The sequence below is a fragment of the Euphorbia lathyris genome, chromosome 9, assembly GCF_963576675.1.
Source record: "Euphorbia lathyris chromosome 9, ddEupLath1.1, whole genome shotgun sequence".
In the NCBI taxonomy this organism is placed as follows: domain Eukaryota; kingdom Viridiplantae; phylum Streptophyta; class Magnoliopsida; order Malpighiales; family Euphorbiaceae; genus Euphorbia; species Euphorbia lathyris.
In genome coordinates, this window is record NC_088918.1 from 40,607,938 (window position 1) to 40,635,047 (window position 27,110).

The window sequence follows — 27,110 nt, forward strand, 5'->3', positions numbered from 1 at the left end:
TAATTTTCAGGCTATTTATATGTGAGTTTCCAAAGTGAGAAATTTGCAGACCTTGACCGTTGCCAAATTGAACCGTGTCATATCCTTGATATGGTTGCATCTGTTGAAGCTGAGCCGGATTGGCTGTCATGTGGTTTGTGGCTCCAGTGTCAGGATACCACGACTGATGAGGACCCATGAATGGATTCTGCGGTTATTGCCATGCCATGTGTGCTTGCGGTCCATGATTGTAGTTTAGATGTGAAAAGTTCTTCGGTCGTTTGCACTTATCAGCCCAGTGACTTGGATCTCCACAGTTGTAGCACTTGCCACTCATTCTCTTCTTTGAATTCTGTTTCTTTGACTGTGTTGATGCAAATATGGAGACATTGGCTTCACGGTGCGTAGGTATACCATCAGATGGAAGCAAAACTGTCTTTCTTGTTGATTGGATCATGCCTTCAACAGTCTTCAAACTATTCAGAAGCTCCTGATAATTGATATTGGTACCGCGCTGGGTGACAAGATTCTGAACAGTGGAGCGATACTCTTCTCCCAAGCCCTTGTAAAGCACTGACGGTAGTAAATGTTGAGGATAAGGATTCCCTGAGGCAGCCAGATCATCAAGAATAGACTTTACTTTTTGCATGTAAGCAGTTACCGACATCCCCCCTTGCTTAAGCTCATGTAACTCAATACCTAACTGAAACTGTTTGGTTCTTATGATAAGGCCATAGGCATCTTCCAAAGCTACCCAAATGTCATGTGAATATTTGAGATATGCTATATCAGGAAAAAAAATTCGGTGATGGAATTTAGGAGCAAAGTCCTAACCATATTTTCTAAATCATTCCATTGGGAAAAAGATGGATTTATGATTAAATCCGCAGCAGATGTCATAAAACCTGTTCGGGAAAGAAATTGAGGTGGAAGAGGTGTGATACTAATAATATGAGAAAAAAGATGATAGGTTTTGAGGGTAGATTCCATAGACATTCTCCAGGCTTTGTAATTGTGAGGGGTTAATTTGATGTTAATGGTAATATTTATGGGAGGTTGTCTTGGTAGGATGACAGAGGAAGAAACAGGTCCCGTATAGACAGGATTAACTGTATGAGAGGGATTGGAAGAAGGAATAAAATTAGGTTGAAAATTGGTGGAAGGAGGAACAAAATTAGGTTGAAAATTGGTGGAGGGTGCATCTAAAGTATTATGAAAAGAATTTGAGAAAAAAGATGAGGATGGATCACGGGTTGTTTGAGTATGAGAATTGTAAACAAACGCAGAGGTATTGGATTCAGAATTAACCTGATGGTGATTACTGGTTTCGGCTGCTTGATAAGCGACTAGGGCAGCAAGAACAGACGGGGAAAACAGTGTATGTGTTGTTGTGGAGGTCGGCGGCTGCGGTGGAGGAGCCTGCGTCTGTGGAGGGGCGGCTGCCGCAAAAGCAGTCATTACCGCGGCGTCAGGAGCAACGGCTGGTGGAGCTTGCGGAATTGCACCGTTCTGCGTATGCTGGACGTTGTCGCGGCTGGAGGCCTGGTGAGCTGCGATCGCCATGATGATCGAAGGTGGAAGATCAGCGGCAGCGACAGAAAGAAGCGGACCAGCTGCTGTCGGAGGTGGGCCTGTCGGTGGAACAGGGTCTGCGGCAGGCGGCGGCTGTTCGGTTGCAAAGGGAGAAGTAAAACGCCATCCAAAACTTGGGTATATGGAGTTTCTCGAGTCCGGTTCAGCAGCAACGGAGGTCGATATTCCAGCAGCGGCGGGTTGAGCGGCGGCGTCGGCGAAAGCGGGATTGTAAGAGGTTGATTGCGGATTATCAGAGGATTCGAAAGAAGCGGAAGTTGAGACTACTGATACCATGTTGAATGTATAGTTTGATATACAGAGATAATATAGAGATAGAGAGAGAAGTAATATACACAATAATGTTTGAATCACCTTGAATGGTATTAGCTCTAAGGCCTTGTATTTATAGTGAGACAATTGGAGTTTGTATAAGAATACAATATGTAAGTATAAGAGTATTGAAACTCTACCTAGCTAGTAATATAGACAAATTAAGACTCTAACTAGATAGGAATCTATTTACAGGATAATAGGAATATTATCTCTAACAAAAGTAACTAGATCTATTTCAAAGAGGAAAAATGAAGCTTGTTTTCTTTCTTATTCATATCATCTATGTGCATATCCCTACACTTTTGATGGTTACATTTTGATTGAAATTCATGTATTTTATCAAAAAAAAAAATTCTGTCTGATTGCATCTATTAACTATAATTTTTTTATTTATACCTTTTTCGAGTTTAGCAAAAACAAAAGCATTTTATCGATCTACATGATTGCAGAAGAAATAATCCGGGTTTGACTTTCTAGAAGAAGCTAAATGATAAAGATTGAATTGCAGCTGCTTTTTTGCGTTTGGATTTACGAGGAATGTGATTTGTGGTTTTTATTTTTACTTCTTCCATTTATAGCTTTTATTGTCCTTTATGCTCTTTTTTCTTCGATTCATGGATTTTATACCAACTTTAGTCTATATTTGTGTGAGCTTTTATTCCTCGTTTTCATGTCATATATTATTCTATTAAAAAAACATGCTAAATTAATGTTTAAAAGATCTGATATGACAGTTAAATAAAAATCAAATCAGTATTTTTAAATTTTGAGTAATATAATACTAAAATGAATCTTTGTTAGAATTAAAATGATAGTATTGTGAAGCTACACCTCAAAAACGCCTTGAAAATGGAGAAATTTTACGGTACTTCAGGAGTAATACTCCCGACCAATCAAAATTGGTTTTAATCCCACTACATGAGCATGATTGGTGGTAAAAAAAAAAAAATATATATATATATATATATACATGTGTCATGCATTGATTGGTAGGGAGTATTACTCCAGGAATACTCTAAAATTACTCTTGAAAATGAGCCATGAAGCAATGACATTTAAGGTTTTAGTTTGGATGTATGACTAGACCTATACATTGTACTCCCTTTCTCAAGCCTCATTTATCAAGCACTGGAGGAGGAGGACCCATTAGATAGCAACTTGTTATTTGATTAATACAATACCACATGTACTTAGGCAACATAATGTCCCAATCGGACCACATCCCATGGCTACTGTTCATTTTACAAAACAACAAAACTTGATACATCTCACCAAAAATTAAACTCTTAACTAATATTTTGTACGCCCACGACTTACTTAAAATATTATAATAACCTCCTCAATTTATTTAAAATATATTCAATTAATCACTTAATTAAATATATAAAAAATATATTATACAAATCACTAAATATTATTACATAATTCACAGAATAAATTACTACATATTAAAACTAAAGTTATTACTTACCCGCTCTAAATATTAGATTCTTATACTCTTGGTCATTTGATTTTTTTAAAACAAGTGCAACACAAAACTCACATACAACTTACTTCATTGCAACCAAATAATTAATTATATTTTAAAAAAAATAATAGAATTTTAAACAAATTAAAAAAACTATCGAAATATTTTAAAAATTTAAATAGCTAATCAACCTTTTCAAACAAATTTAAAGGACAAATGATATACTTTAACAGTTTACAAAACAATTAATTGTATTTTAATATATATATCGATTTGACCATTTCTATCTGATTTAACAAAAAAAAAAAAAAAAAAAAGAATTTATTAATTTTATATTTATTTTAACAAAAACGACAAGCTTAAAGTCTAAAAGATTTGGCCTAAAATGATAAAATTTTACCCAACATTCAAATCACTTTGAATTAAAAACTAATTTATTTAAATTCTTTACACGACATATACTACTGATTTAATATTTTTTCAACATAAATTTAATATGTAAAAAACAAAAAATTAATTTTTTTCTTATTTACCTACATATTAAATCTATGTAAAAAAAAAAAATTAAAAATCTTATTATATTTACATACCACAATGTGACAAAATTTAATAACAAAAAATTAATTTTTTCCTTATTTACCTACATATTAAATCTATGTAGAAAAAAAAAATTAAAAATCTTATTATATTTACATACCAAAATGTGACAAAAAAAAATTAATAAACCGGTTAATTTTCCATCCAAAATGGATTAAATATCAACTATGTGAATACTCTAAGGACAAATGTTATCAAATAACATCACATGGGCCAAATGACAAAATTTAGGATGCCACATGAGCCGAATAGAGATTTAATCCAAGACTATATCAATACCTAATGAACCAATTACTAAGAAAGCAAGTTCAAAAACCAAATAAAGCCTTTGTCCAGCAATTTATTCCAAGCGATTATAAAATTTACCATCTCAATAGACAAGTACAGCTACAAAATCCTATTTTGAAATAAATAGTAATTCTCAAACCAAGTCGAAACCACCAATAATATATACTACAATAGCATGAACAATTAGTGAAATTGGTGCATACTCCATCCTAGGATTAGTGTGCGTACTTGGCAACTACCAACCTGCCAAGATATGATACAGAGAGCACCACACAGTTCAACCTCGAATTAAGGATCAAATGACATCTGAAATTCACAGGCAGGATACGTTTAGCTCAAATGGAAGTATGAACTTAGCCCTACAGTTAACTATATTCAGTCAAATGTAATACCTAAAACTTTGTCAAATTCAGACTAATTTGTAAAATATTGCCTAACTTCCATTTGGCTTAAACTGGTCCTGACTGCCAACTTCAAAAGTCATTTTGACCCTCCAACTCAAAATGATCAATGGTGTACAAACATTTTTTAAGTAAAGTCAAGGCAGAGGGGGGAGTCTCCCAATTATTTTACGAGCCAAAATTCAATCATAACACAAACATAAGTGCATTAACGGGTATAATTTTGTAGACAGAAGCAGAGTATATTATGAGTTAGTATCCTTTTTCATTGAACATCAATTCCGGTGATGAAAAGTGCTTTAACTGAGAGGAGGAATAACTCTCATTCAAAGGAAGAAACAAAAAAATTTCCTCAATATGGGGACACCCCCCTCCCGAAAGCACGACAAAACGTTATTTTTTTTTTTTTTTGGAATTATATGATTGATACCTAGCTGTTATGTGATGCACAAGTGAATGCATGCGCTTGTATTCCTATTGATGCTAATGTAAGTAAAATCAATCTCCCTTATAAAGCAAAAGGAGGAGGATACAATTCCATTCCGTCCAGTATTCTAAACTCTCCATACAAAAAGAGGCAGTTTCCCCCCCTTTTGCATAGGAGACGCTCGATCTTACCTTCCCCTCGTACTCCTTTTTTTCTGTTCTTTCTAATCAAATGACCAAAGCGACTGTACATCTGCCGGAAATAAACCCCCGATATTGGGCCTTGCCCCAGATGACTTCCCAACACCTCCTGATCCTTGCACACTCCAATCCTTCCTGCCAGCACAAAAAAAAGGAAATGTTATTAGATATCGGTTACGATTACTAAATTCAGAATACGAATGCAAATTCAAATTCAAATAGAAGGCACAAATCAAACATCCCTACAGAGGGTGATGGATGGAAAGACTTGGAAACTATCAAATTATGACTATAATAGAACCAAGAGGTGATCTATAAACAAAACCAATGCAACCTCTGTAGACAATCTTTTGAATCACAAGTCAAAAAAGGTTGTGCAACTCTCACTTTCACATCCTTGTACTATGAGCAACCCATGCATAAACTGTGCGTGACAACATTTGTTTCACATCCAAATTAATAACAAACAAACAAAAAATGGGGGAAACCTCGTTATATTACTCATTCAAAAGCTATACAGTTAAACATTCAGAGAAAATGAACACAAAATGGTCAACAAAACTTCCGTATACTATAAAGACTGCCCTTTTTTCCTTCCATGAGCAACCACTTATCTATTTAATATTAATGAAAACAATGGCAATTTTGAACAGAAAATGAAGTTGCACTGCGCAAGTTCAAAGAGTAATTAATCACAATATAAAATATCATCATTTGAATTGCATTGCATAAATACTTTGTGCCTCCACAGACTTCAACTATGTCAATAACATTTTTCAACTTTATCAAACTTAATCAATAACTTCTAAGAGCATCTCCGATAGAGGTTGCTCTAAAGAGTGCCAAAAATTGACACATCATAGTAAAATATAATATTTTATTAATTTAGTAATCCACATCACTCTTGCCAACTTTTATTTAAAAATGTTCCAATAGTAAAGCAACTTTAAAAGTTGCCACAATGGCCCCACAAATCATTATTTAATATATAATTTATTTAATTATAAATATTGTCAACCAATAGTGAAATGAGAGAGAAATTCATCAAAAAGATGAACCAATAGTATTCAAGTAAATCAACTTTTTTTATATTGAAAAATGTTTGGCAACCTTTTGGCAACTTTTTTGGCACCCACCTTCACTCCAATAGTAGGCACCCTTTAAAAGTTGTCAAACTAAATGTCACATCAGCTTGGCACTCTTTTGGGCACCCTCTATTGGAGATGCTCTAAACTAATCTAGACTATTTTTTCTTTCAGCCAATGAAATGATCAGCTACAATCATTAAGTCATCCATTGTGATTCTCACATTACATTCATGTTCTACTTCTAGTCTTGAGCACGAGAACAAAAGGCAAACTGATCAGAATAATTAATAGGGTTAATTTCAAATTAAACCATGTGGTTACAAGTTTTTGCTGGGTTTTTTTGTTACAAACGGAACATTGTGGTTTGCAAAATTTTCATTTTGGGTTGACTTTGCCAAATTTGGCTGATAACGACCTCAAAATGAACATTTTCAAGAAGTAAAGTTGTTTAGTATCATCATTTTTGGAGTTTTCTCTCTCTAAAAGTTAACTTTCTCTCATAAAAAACCAACACCTAAATGGCCTCAAACCTAAAAAGTTGAAGAATTATAGTTGCTTAAAATATCATTTCTTGAAAATTTTCATTTTGAGGCCGTTATCGGCCAAATTTGGCAAAGTCAACCCTAATTAATAATAACAGGATATGTAAAAACTTGTAACCACATGGTTTAATTTGAAATTAACCCTAATTAATAATAACAGGTATAGCTGAAAAAATTAAAATAGAAGAAATGATTGGTCAAGATTATACAAAATATTCCAAATTAACTAGTACTTAGTGATCCAAATATTTACAAAGTGTACAATGACACTGTACTAATGTTATGATCACAAAAAGAGTGAAGAAACTCAGGTTGTATTAAGCAATAATAGAAGGAAAAATTAAGGGTCTGCTTGGATGAAGGTTTCACAAGGTTCATTAAAGGGAGGGGAGGGAAGGGGAAGGGAAGGGAAGGGAGGGGAGGGGAGATTATTTATAGAACCTCCAGATCCCACCAATTTGGTGGGACTGAAATTGAGGTTATTTCAAGGTTTTTGAACCTCCATTTAACCCTCATTTAACCTTCATTTAAACTTAAACTCCTAGCCAAGCAAGGTTAGAAAGATAACCTCCATTTAAACTCCTTCCCAAGCAGGGTTAGGAAAATAACCTCCCTTTAATGAACCTCCTCTAACCCCCATCCAAGCACTGATAATGATAGTGAAGCAGCAATCAGGTGTTCAAAATAAAATCTTTAGAATGTACTATATAGGTGACAACCAGCACCCTCAATAAACACTGAGCATAAAATAAGCATCATGTCAGTCATATGACCAACATGAGCATCTCAACTCATTACCTACCGAGTTCAGTAAAGTCAATCCAACTAGCTCGTGCCTAAAGCTTTATTATGATCATTTCATAGACTATCAGCATAATCAGTTGGGTAAAATGGCCACATCTCTACAATGAGGAGAATAAATCGCAAATGTATATATTGGCATAAAAAAATTTATGGTCGTTTTAAGGTACTTATTAGGATTTGTATCAGAGCACTATACTCACCAAGATAATTAAGAGTACAATTATATACAGAAATAAAGAGAGGACAGAGGTTAATAGAAGTTTGGACTAGAATTCAACAAAAATGATGGGGAAGAAAAGAGGGTAAGCATAAGACACATGCATCAGAGTCAGAATACAGAGATATATGGGGAAAAAGAGGATCAGTGAAGATGTGAATCTTTCATAGTTCAGGATTTCCAGAGCACAATAATGCATCAAAAGCTAGTACTATATTCCAAACCATCACAAAGATGTAACTTTGAGATATCCATTCCCATTCAATTATGGAGTACCATAATTGATCTTTTTAACAATCTCTAAATGTTTTAATCAATTTCAGATAGAACTTTTTATGTACCATACGACAATAAACATCCCTAGTAAATTTTTTGACATAAAGAAGAGTCAGCATAATGCACTCACTTGGACCAACCACTAGCTGGAGACATGTCAAAGGAACGGTTGGATACAGCTCCTGTGGGACTCCCATAAATAACTTCATTCTGGGCGATCTCCTCCCGAGATTTCACAGGGAAATGGTTATCATTGCCTGATAAAGGTGGAAAAAAAGTATTCCGTAACCAAGGATCATTTTCCTTTGCACCAGAGATTGGACTAAATGCCCCACCATTCTGACCATTACCAAGAAAAACCTTCTGCGGAGAATGGGTACCAGAAAGGATTTGATCCTCTTTAGTGAAAAGGGACGCCATGGTTTTCTGAGATGAAGGGTGCAAGACATCTTCCTTGATAGATCTGCCGAGTTCTGGAGGTAAAAGCCAGCTTCCTGGACTGCCTATCAAACCTATGCTGTCTTGACCAAGAGGTGCAGTATCCCACATTTGCCATGTTCTGTTATCATTCAGATGTACATCGTCTGTAGACATATTATGCTGCATATCTTGAGCCTTGGGAGTAGTAGAGAAACGATTAGACCCATTATGTTTTTCATCAGCAATTCGTAGTCGTGATAATGGAGACTCAATAGGAGAAGGCTTGCTAACTTCAGGAGATGCAGACAAGTTCTTCAAAACATGAGGCCTTTCAACTCCTACATCTGATGCAAAACCCATTCCCAGGTCCAATTGAAAATTATCAAGCGACTCCGAAACAGGCCCAAGCAATGATATTGGGTCAGGAACATAACATGGATCTTCAAAATGCTCTGGTTCCTCAGGCATAAAGTCATGGGGTCCTTCAACGCCACGAGCAAAAATGGGTTCAATGGGAGGTGAAAAGCCTAAACTAATGCTACTGGATACATTTGGATATGTAGAGAGAGTAAATGGTGATGGCAGCCCAAAACTGATTGGATTATCAAATGATTGTAATGTTGATAGTTGCCTATGTAACTGAGGACTTTGAACTTCTGCTTGGGGCTTTGAATTCGGCCTACTAATGACATTTGTGTTTGATGATGCAAGTGATGATGAACGTGTAAATAATTGCTGCCATGATTTTTTAGGTGCTATTCTTGGTGGTTGTTCAGAGAGCACCTGTTACAAAAATAACATCACATTGATTTTCTTCCACAAGCAGCACCAATGCAAAGGTAAATTAGTTTCCCAAGCATGGACAGCAAACCCATAATGTAGAAAACTTTCAATAATAAGCTAAAACTGTGCAAAGCTTGACTAGAGTGCCAATTAACATAATTGAGAAAGGCATTATATTCTTTTATAATCACTTTGAAAACAGATCATATAAAAAATTCCTATGAAGGGCCATACAAGTATATTATAAGATTACGTGAGGATAGCACATAATAGCATGGTTCCTGCATACCTTACTCCGGCCAACATGAACATAATAAAAAAAGGATTACCATAGGGAACACGATACTTACAGGACGGTTCACATGCTTATCATCTCCATTCATGTGTGATTTCCCAGCTACACGCTCAGGTGGATATGCATCCCTCCTATGACCAGAAATATGACCATAATCTACAGAAGTGTTGAATTTATTTTCTTTTGCAACATTAGTAGTATTAACAGTCTTCCCAAAGAAACCACTTCCAGTAAAAGCTCTAGAAGAAGACAAAAATGTACCCCTCATTCTATCCAGATATCTAGTTCCAGCATTTCCACGGCTATAACTCGCAGATGAATGCTTCATCCCATGACCTGACTCAGTATTATGGCCTTTCACATTGTCTGAACCAGATCGCTGATGTTCCCTACGTTCAGTCTCACTCTTCTTATCAAACTCCCGTTTCCGCTCACCTTCTTTACCAGCTTTCTTTTCCAATTCTTCAACATCAGAATTACTCTTACTAGACCCTTTGTCTTTCTCTTTCCTTCTTTCCTGACGCTTCTTCTCCGCTTCCTTCTTGGTATCTTTCTCCCTGGTGGATGGAGAAGATTTGTTTCTATCTTTTTCAGCATCCATTTTCTCATCCCTTAGCCTCCTTCGCTCCTCTACCAACCTTGCAACCTCCTCCCTTTGCTTTCTTTCTTCCTCCTCCAAAAGCTCCTTCTCTAACCGAGCTTGCCTTTTCTCCTCGGCTTTTCTGCGTGCTTTTTCTCCTCTACTCTCATGATAGATTGCCCCATTCTCACCCCTCTTAGTCAACATTCCCCTATGATCTGAATCCGAAGAAGCATCCTCAGATGAACTAATCCTAAAAATCTTTCTCCAAATCCATCTAATGCTCAAGAAAAAAGAAGTCAGCAACTTACAAGCAAAAATTGCAAAACCTGAATAAGATTTCTCAGCCAAACAATTCTCATCACCTCCAAAAATCCCACTTCCATTCTTCCTCCAGTAATTAGATTTCCCAGCAATGGAACTACCAGCCCAGTTACCATGTTCTAACCAATCTTGACTACATATCCATCCATTATCAGACCATGCCTTGCCATTCAAAATCTTTCCACCCTTTCCAACCAGATCCTTAATAATCCCGGAATTAGACATTCCCAATCCTGGGGGTACAGGCAAGTCCAAAACTGGCCTCTTTGAAATATGGCCACAATATGAACACATAAATTTACCACCACCTGGATTCTGATCTCTATAAGGAGTCAAGCAATTTCTACACCTCCTTGTAGCAGTCTTCCGAAGCTTCTGCAATTCAATTGCTTCAGACCTTTTTCTCTCCCTCAACCTAGCATTTCTACGAACTCGCCATGCTGACAGCTGAGGCATCAAAATCTCATACCAAAAGAGAGTAACTAAAAGCACAAAAACACAAGCGAGCCTGGGTGAGGTTATCTCAAATCGAAAAGCAGGTGGCAGAAGCTGAGAGAGCGCCCACAATCCTATAAGAGGAATAACTAACCAAGGCAGCATAGTAGCAACCCGGCGAGACCACTTCTGGATCACACACAATATACACATTATCCTCTTAGCCCACACCTATCTTCCCCGTGTTGGAATCGGAGAAAAAAACAAACCCTAAAAGATGGGAAGAAAATTTTGCACCACCGAAAATAATGCTCCAAATTGAAAACCCTAATCTGTTTATCCCCTTGTAAAATCGAGTATCAATGGAGAGCGATCCCTCAAAATGTCAAGAACCCTAAAAACCAAATAAAAAAATAAAGATTACCGAATCCGTCAAGTGAAAAACAAAAACAAATTGCTTAACCGGCATTACCGCTTCATCCATTAAAGATAAATCATAAACGACGAGGGTAGATAAACAAAAATTGTATTCAGGTATCCAAAAATTCGGTGGCGTACGGAGGTGGGAAAAAATGTATAATAAGATTTGAAGACTTACAGATTGGGAGTCCATGGCCGATTGCTATTTTGTGTATAGGAATAAATGGGAGGAAAAATATTTGAACAGAAAGTCGGACAGTGCGGCGGAATCGGGTCGAAGGCGGTGGCTGCGGCTCGTTCGTCCGTTCTTATCAGCGAAGAAACTGTGAGAATATGTGAGAGAAAGATAGATTGTGAAAAAAGATAAGAGAGATGGAGAAGAAAATGAGGAATTGTAATGGAAGTTAATTATATACTTGGCATTTTATCAGATTAGACAATCCTTTTAACCGGCAATTTTGGTTGGACCGTGTGGGTCCGGTCAGACCCATTCTTTGTTTTATCAAATAATTAATTAAACTAAGTTTAACTCATAATATCTATTTATATTACCCATATTCACATTACACCATTCCATAAAGTTATAGATAATAATGATACTACGGGGTGTTTGGTTGCTCCTTTTCACGCTCCTTTTGCCTTTTCACTTCAAAAAAGAGAGTTTCAAGTGTTTGGTTAGTAACATCATGTTTGCCTTTTACAATTGAAAAGCAGCATTAGGTGTTTGGTTAACGGTCTCCTGTTTGCCTTTTACACCCGAAAAGCAGCCTTTTACACCCGAAAAGCAGCCTTTTACAAAAGCAGAGAATCTCTGCTTTTTGGAAAAGCAGCTTTTTCCAACAGCAAACCGTAACAGCAACAGCAAACCGTAACAGCAAACAGCAAACCGCAACAGCAAACAGTAGGTAAAACAAACGGACCCTACTTGTTCATGGTTTTTGTTTATTTAATAAAATTCTATTTGAATAATTCTTTTTAAACTGCTTTAATTGTTTCGTTGAAGGAAGACAACTGCATAATAATGATATCACGATTTAAAAACTTATATATTCTGTGCGTATCAAAAGGGAAAAATGATTTATAGCAATTAAAATTGATTTAGAAAAAACGTGTGACAGATTACGATGAGATTCCATAGTCGACATATGGATAAAAAAAGGAGGAAAATGGATTTACAGCAATTAAGATTGATCTAGAAAAAACATATGATAGATTACGATGAGATTCCATAGTCGACATGTGGATAAAAATTGGGGGAAAAGGGTTTATGGCAATTAAGATTGATTTAGAAAATGAGTATGACAGATTACAATATGATTTTACAGTCAACGCATTACAAAGCATTAGCGTACCAGACAATTGGGTTTCATACTTATTGATACTTGTTTATTTAATAAAGTTCTATTTGAAGGTTCTAATTTTTTTGGAGTGTTTTAATTGTTTCATCGAAGGAATACAACTACATGACAATGTTATCATGGTGCAAGAAGCTATAAATTTTATGTGCACAAAAAAGGGAGGAAAATGGTTTATAGCAATCAAGATTGATCTATAAAAGGAATATGACATACTACGATGGGATTTTACAGTCGACACGTTACAAAGTATTGGGGTACCAGACAATTAGGCTATCCTAATTCACCAACGTTTTAATACTTCATCATTTCGTATTTCTTTTAATGGGGACTTGACAAACAACTTCACACCCTTAAGAGGCATCAGACAGGGTGACCCGCTATAGTCATTCTTATTCGTCCTAGCATGGATAGATGTCGCACCCTGATTCCTGGTCGGGGCATGTGGTCAGCTCGCTCCACCTTTTGCTCTTTTTTAGGTTTCAAGTCACCACCAATCATCTTTTGAAAATGTGTGTGTGGACGTAATTGGACGCCCTATTTATTTGGATTGATTCTGTATGGTTTAACTTTGGTAAGGATGGTCTGTGAAGATATTTAGGTTCGTTTTTTCGGTTACATGTAGGAAAGGGATGCAGTCTCACCCTACCCCATCCCAATATATTGGTACTATCATGATATCATGTGTTTTGCTATTTGTTATTATTCTGATTGAAATAGGAGCCACACAGTTTTACAGTCTGAATCTCGTGCATATTATATTTTAGGTTTTAATTTATTTTAATTTGGAATTATGCATATAAAATATGCATAATATTATATTAAAATTCAATTCAATTTGCATATATAACATCTATGGTAAAAGAAATCTGGATTTCGATAATAGGTACTTTAAGTGTGTTATAAGTGTTGTTTTCGCGTATTTGAGATTTGGGATTTAGAATTTGGATTTCTTTTAATTTGGAATTATACGTATAACATACACATGATTGTATTTCTTGAATTAAAATCCAATTTTTTACTTCACGCATATCACATATATAATAAAGTCTGAATTTTAATAAGGTATATTTTTATGTATATTATTAAAGTTAAATAATATTTTCATATCAATTTGAATTAATTTGATTTTATTGACTCAAAATTACATATTTTTTATTTTGAATCATGTATATAACATACATATAATCCTATTTATCAAATTAAAATTTAATTTAATTTTATGTTTATCACATATATGGTGAGCAAAAATATGAATTTCAGTGAGAAATATTTCTTTTTATTATGTTATCAATTCGAATGGTATTTCCATATCAATTTGAATTAAGTTGATTATTTTAATTGATTTGAAATAGTATTTCGAATTGATTTATTTTTATTCTGGAACTATACATATAGTATATACACAATTATATTTTGATCAAATTAAAATTACTTTTACATATGGTTTCAAAAAAAATTACTTTTACATATACCATATATATGCTAAATACAAACATGAATTAATAAAAAAAATATTGCAAATGTATAATTAAATTCAAATGAGAATTTTTATATTAATTCGAAGGTTAAATTATTCAGGACAACATCTCAAATTGATTTGAAACTACGAATATAACATACACGTAATTTGTATTTTATCAAATAAAATCCAATTTAATTTTTTATATATCACATATACGTTTAATGAAAATATAAATTTTGATAAAGAATATTATTAATATATTATTAAATTCAAATGACTTTTTTATCATTTTGAATTAAATCGATTAATTTTGTTGGTTCGAGATAACATATTGAGTCGATTTATTTTGTTTTAGAACTACATGTATAATATACATGTATGTTAAATAAAATATGAATTTTAACAAAAAAAAATATTTTGAATATATTATTAAACTTAAATGACATTTTCATATCTGATTAATTTAAGATACTACCTCGAATTGATTCAATTAACATACATAACATGCATGTTAAGAAAATAAATTTTATTACACATGATAATTTTTATATACAGGGATGGACATATTCATGAAACGAGTCTAAATGATAATTAATCAATTAATTTATACATAATAAAATTAAGCTAGTTGATTTAAATTATGTAAAAATAAAAATATGCTTTTAACTAGTTATTACAAGAAAAAAGAAAATGTGTAAAACGAAATAATATTGATAACACGGGGAAAAATCCTTGATCAGAGCACGTCCCTGTGAGGCGCCGTTGGGATCGGCCGGGGACATTCCGATGCCAAAGTCAGTAAGGAAGATCAAGAGAGCAAACTGAATTGACAAAGAATAAGTGAATGTGTGTACCTTGATAGCCTAGGGATGTAGGCTATATATAGTTGGGGAATTCGTAACCTCTAGGTAACTAGAAAGTCTCTATTAATGCTCATTTAATGACGGTTACAAGTTACTCTTAACCTGGTGGTTTAAGACTATTAATGATTCATTTAATGATCTTTATGGCCGAGTTGGCGGTTAGCCGTTACTGTGATAAATCAGGTGAAAGAGGAGATTCGCCTCATAGGTTCGCCAGCGGATCTCACTGAGCTGAACCGTGGAGATCCGCCATCTGGTTCTTCTTGCGGCGTTCTTAAGGTGAATATCCCTTTTGGTCCTTGGGATAATATTCTTTGATCCGTCAAGGCATATGTACGCTCTCCTTGAGAGATATGACGGGTCTCTGCTACTTGCTCTCATTGGGCGTATCTCGTTATGGCGTATCTCGCCATGGTCCACGTGGCGTGGCATAGTGCTAGAAACTCCTTCTTTTTCCTCATTATTTGCATATTCTCCCCTGCATTAATTATCATTAATGCCACATTAATCATGTATAAATATCTCTTTTAGAAGGAATAATGGTTTGCCAGAACTATTTGGAGATGAAGACGAGGCTTCATTACTTGGAGATGAAGACGAGGCTTCATTATTTGGAGATGAATCCCTTTGCTTTCCAGAACTATTTTTACTAATGCATTATATCTTTTAGCAAGTAATTTTCTAGAATCTGGTTTACGATTTCTCCGATTGTTTAGGGTAGGTGGCCAGCCGTACCCCAATGTGTGAACCTTTGTGAAGGTTTAGAAGCTGTTCTATTCCTTCTAGAGGAAGTAAAGCTGCCCAGGGGATTAACTTGCTACCTATCTTTGAGGTGAAGCGATCCGCCCGTAGGACTTGTGAACCCTTCTTTGGGAAGGGAGTGAGAGAGTGTAAAGTCCTTGCGTCCAAGGAATGTTTTAACTCGTTTATGGTGTCCGACCGAATGGTGTCCGACCGAATGGTGTCCGACCGAATGGTGTCCGACCGAATGGTGATCATCTAAAGATGGATCCGCCCATGAGAGTGTTCTCCTATCTTTGAGGAGAAAGTTGAGGGTGTAATGATCTCATGTTTGAGACGATTTTAACCTGCTTTTGATGGTGGTCAATCCTTTTCCTGTCTTTGAGGAGAGAGTTGAGCTTATTTGAAAGCTCCTGAGGGAGTGCTTCTTACCTTTATGGAAAGGGGATCCGCCCGTGATGGGATCAATTGTCCTATCTTTGAGGTAATTGATCCACTTGTGGAACTTATGATTCGCCAGCCACTGGACGTATATCAGCACTAAAAGCTAGGCAAGTGAATATAAGAAGTATGGCGAGAAAGAATAAATTATAAAATATAGGATACTATAACAGTTTAATGCACATATAAGAATATGTAAAAATACTGATTTTAGGCCTATGGTTCCGTCTTTTCTGAGCAACTAGAACCACATCCTTAATGATGTTTAACTTATGAGTGATCATATCTGGGCTTATTCCTGTACGGATCTCATTCTCCTATGCAAATAGGCTTTCAGACTCAATGATGTTTAATCCTTTGGCGATTCGTACCCGCTTTCCATCAGCAATAAGGAGCGTTTCTGTGTCGCCCAAAGCTGTAGTGACAAGTTTATATTTCTCACCTTCGTCCTCTTTGGATTGTGGGCGAATTGATAGTGACGCTGAGTAGGTCTCTTGAACCGTCTTTTGGTTCCCGCTAATCATTACTCCTCCTTTGTTGGTGAGAATGTACCTATGGTGATGATATTGCAAGAACTGCCCGTGTCTACCATTACCCGCCTCATTTCATCTTCCATCCTTCAATTGTCAACGCATCTGTATGTGGAGAGATTACTGGACCTGTTTTTGCAAAAGGAGCAATGGAGGGATGTTTTATCTAGAGCGGATATTTTTTGCTTTTTCCACGGGTGGCTGATACCCTGGTCCATCCGCCATGACATTAATGACACTTTTGAATTTATTTTTGGGATCTGTCTTCTGCTTGTCATCTTGTTATTTGTTATTCTGGACAAAGCTATCTAGTTTGCCAGCTCCCAGCAAGCTTCAGTGTGGTGGCCAACCAAAGGGTGGTAATAATCTTAGATTGGGTACCCCCTCAAATTTGACCACTGGAATATTTATATTACTTGTACTAAAGTCTTGTTTATGGAGGAAGAACCCCGATTTTTGTCTTTCTCACGATCTCGATTGTGAGATTCGCCTTTGGTTTTATGTGATGGAGATAACGATTTGCGGCGTATGTCATCTACCTCCCTGAATGCTTTGCATCGTTCAATTAGATTCGCCATATTGCGGGGTTTTCTCCGGATCAGATCCTCCTGTAAGCTTTTACATGTTGTATTTTTGGCCAATGCTTCTGCAGCTGATCCACCGCCGCCTGAACCGCCTATATGTAATCGGTCATGACCTCCTTGGTTTCCTACGGGGACATGACCAATGTCTCCTGGTCGGGAGGATGATGGTGGTGGGCCGGTACTCCGGGGTGTATCAATAGGCCTCTTACTACGTCAGCGTATTGGAGAGGGAGGTGACCTACCTCTGCGAGAAGAGCCCTGTCTTTGTGGCGAAGATGTTTTACGATGCTTCTCATTCGAAACTGACATTTGCACAGTTTTGTAGTTAGCTCAAGACATGAAAGTTTTGTTTATCCAATTTGGCAATTCATCAACCCATAATGGCCTTAATAGTTAGGGACAGTTACATGATGATCACAAATTGATTTAATATGTTCAATTCTCTTACGTCGGTAAAAGAAATTCTAATAATGTCAGATAAACAGTTTTTATATGAATAAACACATCCTTGTAAAAAAGGGAATGAAATAACTGTTTGACAAAACAATATTAAAAAATATGAATTTTTGATATTAAAAGTACTAAATAGGAGAAAAGCCATATATAGATGGTGAATTGTACAAGGAAAACCAAATATGATTTTTTGCAATTTCTTCTAATAGTTATATGCATGTTCACCCAAAAGACCGACTAGATCTAAATCCTTTGCAATTACATGAGCAATTTTATGATATTTTAATATCAAATGACAAAATCACATTGAATGGATGATTTTTTCCTTTTGTAAATCCCAAGATCACGGGTCTTATACATGCGTTTGTACTGGTTCAATGATAATATCATATTACACTTGTCATGCATAAAAATATGAGGGCATAGTAAGCATGCAAGGTTTAATGAAAGATTTGCGTCTATGACTTCACCTTTTACAATTTATTAGATTTATCATAATAACATGTAACGATATTCATAGCACTTTATAAGAGTGAGGGATCTCAATTTTCTTTAATAAAAAATGGAATAAGAAATGGGAGGAAACTTATCTTTTTCATCATAAAATTCCAGATTTAATGTAGAAAACTTTTTCCCACCAATATATGGAGAACCGTATCTTTGGATAGATTTGTTGTACTGATTGAGCCAAAGTTGGAGATTGTGATTTATATTCTGTTGACTCCATTGTTTTGTTCTTTGTGAAACTCTATACAATCAAGATTTTGTGATCTTCTGTTTGTTAGAGATCCACGCTCACCGCACCAATTGATAACACGGGGAAAAATCCTTGATCAGAGCACGTCCTTGTGAGGCGCCGTTGGGATCGGCCGGGGACACTCCGATGCCAAAGTCAGTAAGGAAGATCAAGAGAGCAAACTGAATTGACAAAGAATAAGTGAATGTGTGTACCTTGATAGCCTAGGGATGTAGGCTATATATAGTTGGGGAATTCGTAACCTCTAGGTAACTAGAAAGTCTCCATTAATGCTCATTTAATGACGGTTACAAGTTACTCTTAACCTGGTGGTTTAAGACTATTAATGATTCATTTAATGATCTTTATGGCCGAGTTGGCGGTTAGCCGTTACTGTGATGAATCAGGTGAAAGAGGAGATTCGCCTCATAGGTTCGCCAGCGGATCTCACTGAGCTGAACCGTGGAGATCCGCCATCTGGTTCTTCTTGCGGCGTTCTTAAGGTGAATATCCCTTTTGGTCCTTGGGATAATATTCTTTGATCCGTCAAGGCATATGTACGCTCTCCTTGAGAGATATGGCGGGTCTCTGCTACTTGCTCTCATTGGGCGTATCTCGTTATGGCGTATCTCGCCATGGTCCACGTGGCGTGGCGTAGTGCTAGAAACTCCTTCTTTTTCCTCATTATTTGCATATTCTCCCCTGCATTAATTATCATTAATGCCACATTAATCATGTATAAATATCTCTTTTAGAAGGAATAATGGTTTGCCATTATTTCTATTAATTTTCCCTTATTCTTTATTCAAGAATAATTTGGTTTGTTATCAAATATAATTTTAACTAATTAATTTATGTTTTTTTGACTTAATGAATTATAAGAATCTATCTATATATAATATAAAACATTAACAATGGAGCTTCCTTTGGCTGGGTATCAAAGACAGGCTCCTTACGAATGCGGATAGGCACAGAAGGCACTTGACTGAGTCTAGTGCCTGTAGTAGATGCAGAGGCAATGTGGAAACCTTATGCCATGCCTTGAGGGATTACCCAAATAGTAAGAAGATCTGGGAAGGGATCCTCCCTCATCACATCCTCCCTTCCTTCATGGCCTTTTCTGAAGGGGACTGGTTCTCTCAAGGAGCCAAGGGGAACTTGCTGGCCAACATGGAGCACGGTGCCATCCTCTTTGCTATTACTTGTCACCAAATCTGGAAGTGGAGGAATGAAGAATTATTTGCGGGTAAGGCTGTCCTTATTCCTGATTTACTGTTTTTCTTCTCGAAGAAGCTCTTTGTTATTACTAAAAGCTTTGAAAGAGATTCTCTTGTTCGCCCCTCCCCGGATAAAGAGATCCTGCTAGTTGGCTGGAGTAAGCCTAGAGAAGGGTTTGCTAAGTTGAATACTGATGGCTCCTGCCTTAGCAATGGCAGAATTGCTGCTGGAGGAGTTCTTCGGGATGCTGGTGGCAATTGGATGGCGGGGTTTACCCATAACTTGGGGACGGGCTCCTCCTTTTCTGCGGAGCTCTGGGGTATCTTGTCAGGTATTAAACTCGCCATTCGCATGGGTGTTAAAAAGCTCTCGGTGGAATCTGATAATCTGGAGGCTATTAACAGGATTTCAGATAGCCAGGTTGTTTGTCTGAAGAGCCAGAATCTCATCAAAGCTATTTTGAGGCTTCGTCCTGCCTTTGAGTATCTTAATTTCTCCCATATTTTTAGGGAGCAAAACCGCGTGGCGGATCGCTTAGCAGCTGCTGGGCATGGGAGAATGTTAGGTGTTTCTACCATATCTGTTCCTCCTTCTTTTCTTTTGCCTTCTCTCCTAGAGGATAGGATTGGAGTCAGCCTTCCTAGACTGATCCCGGTGTAGGTTTTTTGTTGGTTTTGTTTTTTTCCTTTCCTTTCTTACCAAAAAAAACAATGGAGCTGAGGTGTTAACTCCTCCTTATTTTACTGATTAAAAACTAATTAATTATGTTTATTAATATAAAATTAATTAGTTTGTTTTTTTTGAAGCAAAATTAATTAGTTTGTTGGTTTATTACTCTTAGTTTGTTGAACTTATCTTTTTACATTTTATTTCTTTTATTTCTTTTTTTGATTTATAAGCGTTTGTTTTTTTACTCTTTTCTCAAACTTTCTATCTTTTCACTCATCTTTATTAGCTGGTAGTCTTATTAAGCTAAACGAATTCATATCTTTCTCAAGCGAACGATATTTACAAGGTAATAATCTCCTTATTCTTTCTCAATAATATACATGGTAATCTCTGTTAAATATGTCAATATTATCTATATTCATTTCAGTTATGTAAATATTTTGTGTATCTCCTAGACATATCTTTCCTATTTTATAGCCTTAGATTAAGTTTGTAAATATGTTATTTATACTCATCAAATCAATGAGAATCTCAAACACAATTGCTTTCAATCTCCTCAATCTACCTTAATAGGTTTTCATTCTATGAATCTTTTTACCGGTTACTATCAATCTCATGCATTAGGCCATTTTCTATCTTCTTTCTTATTTGTTCCATGGCTTGGGGCTAGGGTTCTTTCGACTCTTTTTTGCTTCTTAACAAAGTTAATTTTTTATTCCTTTTTTCATATGGCATTTTTGTTAATTATTTTCATTTCTTCTCTCCTTTTTCTCATGGATTGTTGTTTTCATTTGGATATTCAAGCTAGCTGACATGATTAATAGGATTTTGGAATTATTTATTGACAATTTCATGGACTATTTAATGCTTTTGCAAGTAATCTATTTATTGAGATGCCTGTTGTAGACACTAGGGTTGGAGGATCTATGAAGCAAACCTTTCGATAAGTGATCCAAATCAGTCTCCAAATGAACGATAAGTCGATAAAAATAAAAGAAAAGTCTCAGTAAACTCTAATGACGTAATTAATTGATCGAACGATTAATTAACTGTTATCGTGACATGCACAGTTAATTTCAAAATTAATCGAACGATGATTAAATTCGTGCAACACCAAATTATTAGATGGTAGAATTATGAAAATTCTTGCGGGATTTCTATTTTGTTTCGTTCCTGTTTTTAATTATATTTTATTTTTATTTCTAAAAATCATTCCTTTTTGTTGCTATTTCTATTTCTAAAAATTCTAAATTTCTTCTAAAACCCATTTTATTCTAAAATCCATTGAAAACTTTTATTTTTTTGTTATTTATTTTTTTTATCAAAATGCGGGCTCAGTCGGGTGCTCGCAAAATTCTTCACGGGTCAGTGGGGGACCCATGACAGGCTAGGCTCGGGCTCGGGTCACCCGAGCCCAGTCTGCTGGGCCTTACACCTGGCTTGAGTGTAAGGCCTTGGGCTCTGTGCCTAAAAATAGGCACGGAGCCCAAAGCACGAGGAGGACGAAATTTTAGACCCCAAACCTCTGTCGAATTTTTTTACACCCGAAATCACATCGAAACACGACCAAAACGGACTGAAAACACATTCTAAACGACTGATTTGGATCGACGGTACCTCTAACATGTATTAATCCGAGGAACTAGACCCGATTAAATTCATTTCGTATTATTTTACACGTTTCTGATTTTCATTAAAGTATTTGGTTCGATTTTAAAATAAAAACTACGTTTTTATAATCCCTTTACATGAACCGTGGCCCGATTTGGGTAGTTCGGGATTTAAATGTTGATTTAGTATAGATTTAAACAAAAATAGAACAAATAAAGGACTGTTTTGGATATTTGAATTTATTTGTTACTAATTCATTTTAACCAATCTGTATGTTATATTTTATGTGTTATAACTTTCTAACTTTATCGTTATTATACAAGTGTTTTAGATATATATATGTATATTTTTTTGACTTTATATTCATTATGTTTGTAGTTTTTTTTTTTTTTTTTGAGAAACAAAACTTCTATTCATTATCAAAATTTGTGGCATCATTACAGATCAAACTCCAAACAATAGTGGGGCATTCTCAATTAAATAAATTGGGTTCGTTAAGCCTTTTGTCCATTTTGCAACGACGCCAGCTACCGAATTGCAGACTCTAGGTATATGCACAAAAGAACAACTATTAAAACTTAAAGCTATTGTAGTTATGTCTATGTAGAGTTCCTGAAGAGCCGTGTTTGGGAAGGAATCGGAGTTAATTGTATCAATAACCACTTTCGCATCAGATTCAATAATGATGGCAGAAAAACCACAACCACGCGCCTAGATTAAGGATTCAAGAACAGCACGGGCTTCAGCTGCTGTTAATGAAGCATTCGGGCCGATGGAAACACATGCATAAGCCATAACTGATCCGTTTGAGTCTCTTGCGATCAACCCGACCCTGCAATCTCGGCCATTATCCCCTATAGAGGCATCACAATTAATTTTTATGACACCAAGCGGGGGGCGACACCAATATTTTTTAGGATCAAGAGTTTGTTCGTGTGAGACACTATTGTTGGACGAATCATTAGCAACAGGCGCTCTTGTCTGATGCCAATCAGTGAGGAATTGCTGGGCTGTTCAGATGTGTTTATCGGTTCGGTTTAAACTGCTTACCAAATTCAACCGATTGAATTCGGGTTTTATTTTACAATTCAATTGAATATTGATTTCAATTTTAGGTTATTTCAGTATTTGGTTTGTTTTGATAAAAAAAATGTAAAAAAAATCAAATCGCACCAAATTATATATTTTTTATATATACACATATATTTAATTTTAGGGATAAGGTACAAAAATAACCATAACGTTTACAATCAGGAGCAATTTTACCTCTAACATCTAAAATGGTGTAATTTTATTTCTAACGTTTGCAGCGAAGATCAAGTTTACCCCAAACGTTGTAAAGTTGGGTTAATTTTAGAAATAATTCATCAAATTGTCTTCTCGATCATGAATCTTATCATCTACATTTCACATACGAGTCATTTTATCACTCATTAGTGACAAATCATAAACATATGATTAGATGTGAAAAAAATTAAAAAAACATACTGTCTATTTTACGAGTTGGACAAAAAAATCAAAATAGTTCACTAAATTAGTAAATATTAACCTCCAATTCTAGTATTAAATCACAGAAAATACGAATTCTTTTTTTAAACGAACCTATATGCAATTGGTGTAGAATAAGGAACAAAATACATGTGTTTTACAGTAATATCTGAAATCGATCCAATTTGTCAATGTTAGGGGTAAAATTGCTCTTTGCTGCCATCGCTAAGGGTAAAATTGTACCATTTTAGACGTTAAGGATAAAATTGCTCTTGTCTATAAACATTAGGGGTATTTTTGCACTTTATCTGTTAATTTTAGAATTTTTTTTATTGTTAAAATATAGAAATATTTTGAAAGTATTGTTTTTTTCTTTTTGTTGTGTTGAGGTAAATTTGATAAGGAAATATATAGTGATTTTATGTATTGTTTTTTATTTTTAACTTTCGGTTTTAAACCGAATTGAATATTTCGATTCAGTTATATTTTGATTTTACATATTATTCGATTCGGTATTGGTATCAATTATTTTAATGATTTCGGTATTCAGTTTTGAACCGATGCAAACCCTACCATACTTTTGTATTTTTTAGTGAAATAAAGAAAAAAAATTACTTAAAACTGTAGTGATAAATATATTTAAATTTTTGAAAAAAAAAGAACACCAATTAAAATTAAAATACTGTGGTTGATAAATTTTGTGCCCGTTTGGTTTACTTGCGGTTGCTGTTTGTTGTTACAGTTTGCTGTTTGTTATTGAGAAAAGCTGATTTTCCAAAAAGTAAGAATTTTCTGCTTCAGTTTTTGGTATAAAAGGCAAAAATGAGATTTCGAACCAAATACCTAAAAATCTCACTTTTTTTTTTTTTGCAATAAAAAGTCTCACTTTTAAAATGAAAAAGCAAACAAGAGTAGAAAAATGATTAACCAAACACTCATTTATTAATTATAGATAAAATTATTAAGAATGTTAAGAATATGTAATATAATTTGAATATATTAAATCTTATTTAACGGGTAAATAAACTCCAAAAATAATACTTTAGTCAACTGAGCCTATTTTTTGGTCTCTTCTCCGTAAGAGACTCTCTTCTTTGTAAGAGTGATGGCTAGGGTTTCGATTGTGTTCTTTACGTTCTCTTCCTTTCTCATTCTTAATTAATCGGAATTTGCATCTCGTGGTGCAGTTAGACACATCAACCACGAGTTAGACATGTATGATATGATGATTTGTTGGTATATAGTCAATGCAACATTCCAATAAACGTATGGTTGTAAATGTGAGCGGCTCAGCATTCGACTCTATAAAAGCTCGACTGTGTTCGGCTTGATCTATTAATAAGTCAAGTTTGAGCACGACAAAACTCCAGCCGCAAGCTCACGAACAGACTTGGTTATAGGTTCATGAACAAACTCGATTATAATGTTCATGAATACACTCGTGAGTAATCTTAGTTTTTTGGATAAATTCCAAAAAAAAACCCTGTGGTTTGATGTTATTCCAAAAAAACTCTTGTGGTTTGTTAATACAAAAAAAAGGACTGTGGTTTGCGCCGTTACCCGAAAAACGGAGAATGACTTAACAGTGTTAAAATGCTGACGTGGCACAGGGGTAAAGTTGGAAATTCGATTTTTTTATATTTTTTTATATTTTTTATATTTTTATCCCTCTCTCTCTCCTCTTCTTCTTCTTCCTTCTTCTTCTCCTTCCTCCTTCTTCTTCCTCCTTCTCCTTCTTCTTCTCCCTCCTACTTCTTCTTCTTCCTTCTTCTTCTCTCCTCCTCTTTCTTCTTCTTCCTCCTTCTTCTTCCTCCTTCTTCTTTTTCCTTTTTTTTTTCTTTTTTTTTAAGTTTCGGAAATTTCCAGATTTCTAGAAATTTTCGAGAGATCTGGAAATTTTCCAGATTTCCGACGGAAATCTGGAATCTTCTGGAAATTTTCCAGAAATCTGGAATCTGGATTTCAGTCATATGTAGTTTGTCACAAAATTGGAATTTAACCAGTCTCACAGTCCAAGGCTAATAAAAATTCTGAAAACTATTACCAGAAGAGATGATGACTGCTTAAGCAGTGTAATTGAGATTTGCTTTTGCCCAGGGTACCATGCGATTTCTTATCTTAGGGCTGAGTTTAATGTTTTAATTGTAACGCTAGTATAAGTAGCCTTTTTACTATTGAAAAGAATTATCAATTGAAAGCAAACACTTGCCGTTATTCTTCAATTCTACTTTAGTCCATAGTTCTTTTTTCCTTTAATTTTCTCCTGTACCTACTCTATCATTTGGTACTAATTTATTTTGAGGTTTGATACTGTTCTTTTGTCATGGCTGGACGAGGTATAGGACGATGAAGGTCAATCAAGCCTGACACGCAGAATTGGCTGAAGAATGATGTATGATTAAAGATTTATCTCGGAGTGTCCCTGTTATGCAGGGACAGATGCCGATGGGAGCCCATATGGATAATCCGGAAGGAAACCCTGCTTAGAATTTCCAGAAGAAGGACTTGAGGATGAACTTGATGAACCAGGCGATGTTTTCCAAATTTCCAAAATCTGGATTTCCAGATTTCTTCGGAAATCGGAAATTAAAAAAAAAAAAGAATAGAAGAAAAAAAGAAGAAGGAAGAAGAGAAGAGAGGAAGAAGGAGGAGAGAAGAAGAAGAAGGAGGAGAGAGAGAAAAAAAAAATAAAAAAAAATCGAATTTCCAACTTTACCCTTGTGCCACGTCAGCATTTTAATACTGTTAAGCCATTCTCCGTTTTTCGGGTAACGGCGCACCACAGTCCTTTTTTTTGTATTAACAAACCACAAGGGTTTTTTTGGAATAACATTAAACCACATGGGTTTTTTTTGGAATTTACCCTAGTTTTTTTAATAATAGTATTTTTTTTATAAATATAAAACTACGAGCTTTTGTGTAAACTTTAGTTTTTTTAGTTTCAAACTATAGTTTTGTGTTAAAAAAATTCACTTGAATATAATTAATGAGTTTTTCGTTAGCAAAGTTCATGAACATAATTAATAAGTCGTTCGCTAGCAAAACTCGCAAACAAATAAACTATCAGTTCACTAATAGGATATTAAGCTCGAGCTCGTCAATTTTCTGACAAGCCAATTGTAAATACTTATTGACTATGTGAAATGCCGATAAATCCTACTTCTTGAAGAGTCATGTTAGTAACCTCAAAATTATGGGGCCTTCATATTAGTAAAGGATTGTGATCTAGCCGCATTTTACGTGTTCAACCGGTGTTTATACTGATCAACTGTCATTTGGACTTTTGACTTCTATGTTAGTATACGTCAAATTCAAAGAGTTTTATGTCTGATTTTGGAAGTTAACTAACTATCAACACAAAAATTAGGGACCATATGTGTATTTTGCACAAAATCAAATGTGAAGTTGAGTCTCAAACTTTAATCACAGTTGGTGTATTTTAACTAGGTGTAGTCGAGCCGTTAAGCCGAACCGAGATGCTCCTAACGGGTGTTTAGAAAATTG

The 27,110-nt window shown here is 35.3% G+C and overlaps 1 protein-coding gene across 1 annotated transcript; it reads right to left on the bottom strand.

Moving 5' to 3' along the window:
- Positions 1-4,259: 4,259 nt before the first annotated feature.
- LOC136205388 (stress response protein nst1-like) lies at positions 4,260-11,843 on the bottom strand. Its single transcript, XM_065995954.1, has 4 exons — positions 11,631-11,843; positions 9,749-11,426; positions 8,326-9,398; positions 4,260-5,403 (listed from the first exon to the last, which is right to left on the bottom strand). The coding sequence occupies exons 2-4, from the start codon at positions 11,243-11,245 to the stop codon at positions 5,292-5,294; spliced, it is 2,682 nt and encodes an 893-aa protein (XP_065852026.1). The 5' UTR covers positions 11,246-11,426; positions 11,631-11,843; the 3' UTR covers positions 4,260-5,291.
- Between the last annotated feature and the right edge of the window lie 15,267 nt (positions 11,844-27,110).

Excerpts from the sequence above, each read along its gene's own strand:
- LOC136205388 (XM_065995954.1), bottom strand. The coding sequence starts at position 11,245 with ATGTGTATATTGTGTGTGATCCAGAAGTGGTCTCGCCGGGTTGCTACT. Across the intron at positions 9,399-9,748 it reads ATAAGCATGTGAACCGTCCT|GTGCTCTCTGAACAACCACC; the intron begins GTAAGTATCGTG and ends TTTTTGTAACAG. Across the intron at positions 5,404-8,325 it reads CCAGCTAGTGGTTGGTCCAA|GAAGGATTGGAGTGTGCAAG; the intron begins GTGAGTGCATTA and ends TTGTGCTGGCAG.